The sequence below is a fragment of the Chlorella variabilis genome (genome assembly GCF_000147415.1).
Source record: "Chlorella variabilis unplaced genomic scaffold CHLNCscaffold_4, whole genome shotgun sequence".
NCBI lineage: Eukaryota > Viridiplantae > Chlorophyta > Trebouxiophyceae > Chlorellales > Chlorellaceae > Chlorella > Chlorella variabilis.
In genome coordinates this window covers 1,989,936-1,992,980 of record NW_005435084.1, presented here as the reverse complement: position 1 = coordinate 1,992,980, position 3,045 = coordinate 1,989,936, and the positions used below count along the sequence as shown (strand labels likewise).

The 3,045-nt window shown below is 61.6% G+C and overlaps 1 protein-coding gene across 1 annotated transcript in view; it reads left to right on the top strand.

Moving 5' to 3' along the window:
- The window catches only part of CHLNCDRAFT_142380 (hypothetical protein), a gene marked incomplete at both ends in the record, with an annotated part of 1,439 nt that extends 971 nt beyond the window's left edge, over nucleotides 1-468 (top strand). Inside the window, 2 exons of the mRNA XM_005850378.1 lie at nucleotides 100-130; nucleotides 429-468. Coding sequence (XP_005850440.1) covers nucleotides 100-130; nucleotides 429-468 — 71 coding nt within the window. The remainder of the gene's footprint in view (nucleotides 1-99; nucleotides 131-428) is intronic.
- Between the last annotated feature and the right edge of the window lie 2,577 nt (nucleotides 469-3,045).

The window sequence follows — 3,045 nt, the reverse complement described above, 5'->3', positions numbered from 1 at the left end:
TGCTGCTGCCCTGGCACAGTGACTCCCTCGGTTCCCTTGAGTAGGGCCCAGGCATCTTTTGCCCGGCCTTGGCTCCCGACCCACCCCCTCCCCCCGCAGGTAAGAGCAGCGTCAGCGTCAGCAAGCAACGGTCAGCGGCAGCCCCACCACCCNCCACCTCCGCCTCACACACTCACTGGCCCCTTGCGCGATGGCACGCCGGCATGTTGGCATGGGAACGCCAAGCCCGGCACGGTAGCGGCGGCTGACTGAGTAATGGCACAGCCGACCGCCGCGGCAGGCCACTTTGCACTCCTGCCTGCAATGCATGCACCCTTACATGTGCAGCCTTCTGGTATTTTCATGTGCCTGGGAGATGTGCGGGCATGGGGGCCCATGTGCCCCATGCCATTTGAGTGCCCGGCGGCGGCGCTGCCTGCCGCCGGGAGCCCGCACCAGCATCGGCACCCGTCGGCCTGGCAGGCCTAAGCTGCTAAGGATCCCCACGTCCCCCACCACGTTGTGGGGGTTGCGTGTCCGGCAGGACGGGGAGCGGGGCCAGGGTGGGGTGACCCTGGGACGCTCAGCTGGGGGGAGGGTGGTCGGAGCCATGGAGAGGGTGCTCCATGGTCCACCCCCTCTCTTGATGCCCCTTGATCACGTGTGCCCCCTGCCCAAGGTCTGCTCACGCGGCCTATCATAGCGGGGTGACTGTAACACAGGGTTATGATCACAGGGTGCCCACGCCAGTCTTTTGGTAAAAGGTAAAGGTAAAGGTGGGGAAGAGCCTCCACAGGCTTAACTTCCCGGTTTTAACGTCTAGCTTTAGACCATTATTTGATCTGCCCGACGCGCCAAGTGCAGTACCCCCCACTAGTAGTGAATGGGTCCCGGGGAGGCCTGTGCCGAAGCCTTGGCGATTCTAATAGGCGTTCCCGAAGGAATTGGCTTGGATTGGCGCTGAGCCGGTCAGCTATGCCGCTATTTGGGAAGCCTGACAAGCGCACCGCAGTCGGGGAGACGATCTCAACCACCGTGAGACCTCTCTCATCAGTGCCACCGTAGAATTTGGGCAGCAACTTGCGGGCTGGGCCCGTCTTGCCAAAGCCCAGGTGCTTAGTCTCCATCAGCACTCGGTCATCCACAGCAAAAGTGTGTTCCTTCCTGTGCAGGTTGGCATGGGCAGTCTGCACAGCCTTGGCACGGTCCAGGTTCTGTTTGGCGTTGCCCCACGCACGCCGCAGCGCCGCCACAAAGGAGTCGGCGTCTGGGCTCCGGCTGGCAGCTGGAAGGGGCACATCACTCAGCAGCGTCGCAGGGGTGCGAGGGTGCCGTCCAGTGTTCAGGTAGAAGGGGGTGAACTGCGAGCTGCTATGTAGTGAGTTGTTGTATGCAAACTCAGCAGCACACAACAATTCATCCCCAGTTCTGCTGCTCAGTGTCGACGAAAGGCGCGCAGCATCTCCTCCAGAGTGCGGTTGGCGCGCTCGGTCTGCCCATCTGTCTGTGGGTATGCGCGGCTAAGAAAGGCCTTCTTTGAAGGCGCTGGAGCTAGTGTCTAAACCCTCCGAGAGGGCACAGGTTCGATTCCTCCCATGTCGAAACTTTGTGAGGACAAACGCGGCATAGCTGACCGGCTCAGCGCCAATCCAAGCCAATTCCTTCGGGAACGCCTAATAGAATCGCCAAGGCTTCGGCACAGGCCTCCCCGGGACCCATTCACTACTAGTGGGGGGTACTGTGTGTGTGTGTGTGTGTGTTACAGGGATTGGGCACATTAATGTGCTGGGGCCGAACCCACTAACCCTGCCGGCTGTCCAGAGCGAGGAAAATCTGGCCGCCGATGGCATCCCGGGGAGGCTCCGTCTTGCAAGCGCCATGCCGGTCTGCCGGGCAGCCGTCCGCCGCCCAGATGCCGCCACGAAGGTACTGCACTTGGCGCGTCGGGCAGATCAAATAATGGTCTAAAGCTAGACGTTAAAACCGGGAAGTTAAGCCTGTGGAGGCTCTTCCCCACCTTTACCTTTAGGGCCGCGGCTAAGAAAGGCCTTCTTTGAAGGCGCTGGAGCTAGTGTCTAAACCCTCCCAGAGGGCACAGGTTCGATTCCTCCCATGTCGAAACTTTGTGAGGACAAACGCGGCATAGCTGACCGGCTCAGCGCCAATCCAAGCCAATTCCTTCGGGAACGCCTATTAGAATCGCCAAGGCTTCGGCACAGGCCCCCCCGGGACCCATTCACTACTAGTGGGGGGTACTGCACTTGGCGCGTCGGGCAGATCAAATAATGGTCTAAAGCTAGACGTTAAAACCGGGAAGTTAAGCCTGTGGAGGCTCTTCCCCACCTTTACCTTTACCTGTGGGTGGTAGGCCGTCGACAGGTGCAGGCGCGTGCCCAGCAGCCGCTGCAGCGAGCGCCAGAAGACACCCACAAATCTGCTGTCCCGGTCTGACACAATGCCAGAGGGGTATCCGTGCAGGCGGAACACATGTCGCAGGAACAGCCCAGCGGTCTTCTCTGCCGAGAGCGGAGTGAGCGCCGGCACAAAGTGGCACATTTTGGTCAGGTGATCAGTGAACACCACAATCTGAGTGTTGCCACGCCTGCTCTCAGGCAGTTGTACAATGTAGTCCATGCCCACCAGCTCCCAGGGTGCAGAAGGCACCGGCAAGGGCTGCGCCAGCCCGAGGGGAGGCTGGTTCCGGGTCTTAGTGCGCTGGCAGACCGCACAGCTCCGCACACAAGTAGTCACATCCTTGGCCAAACCAGGCCAGTAGAAGCGCCGTGCCAGCACTTCCAAAGTTTTGTCGCGTCCCAAGTGGCCAGCGACCGGAGCATCGTGGTGCTCGGCCAGCAGCCGCTGCCGCAGGGAGTGCGCAGATGGGGGCAGCCCAGCAGGGGCGGGCACATACAGCCGCAAATCCTGCCCCTCTCCCTCCCTAAAGAAGAGGAGGCCCTGGTGGGACTCCCACTGCTGCCAGCTTGGCTCGGGGGCGCTGGCGTCGACAGCACCAGAGGGGCCAGGGCTGGGGGCGGGGACCGCAGGGACGCCCGCCTCAGTCGCAGT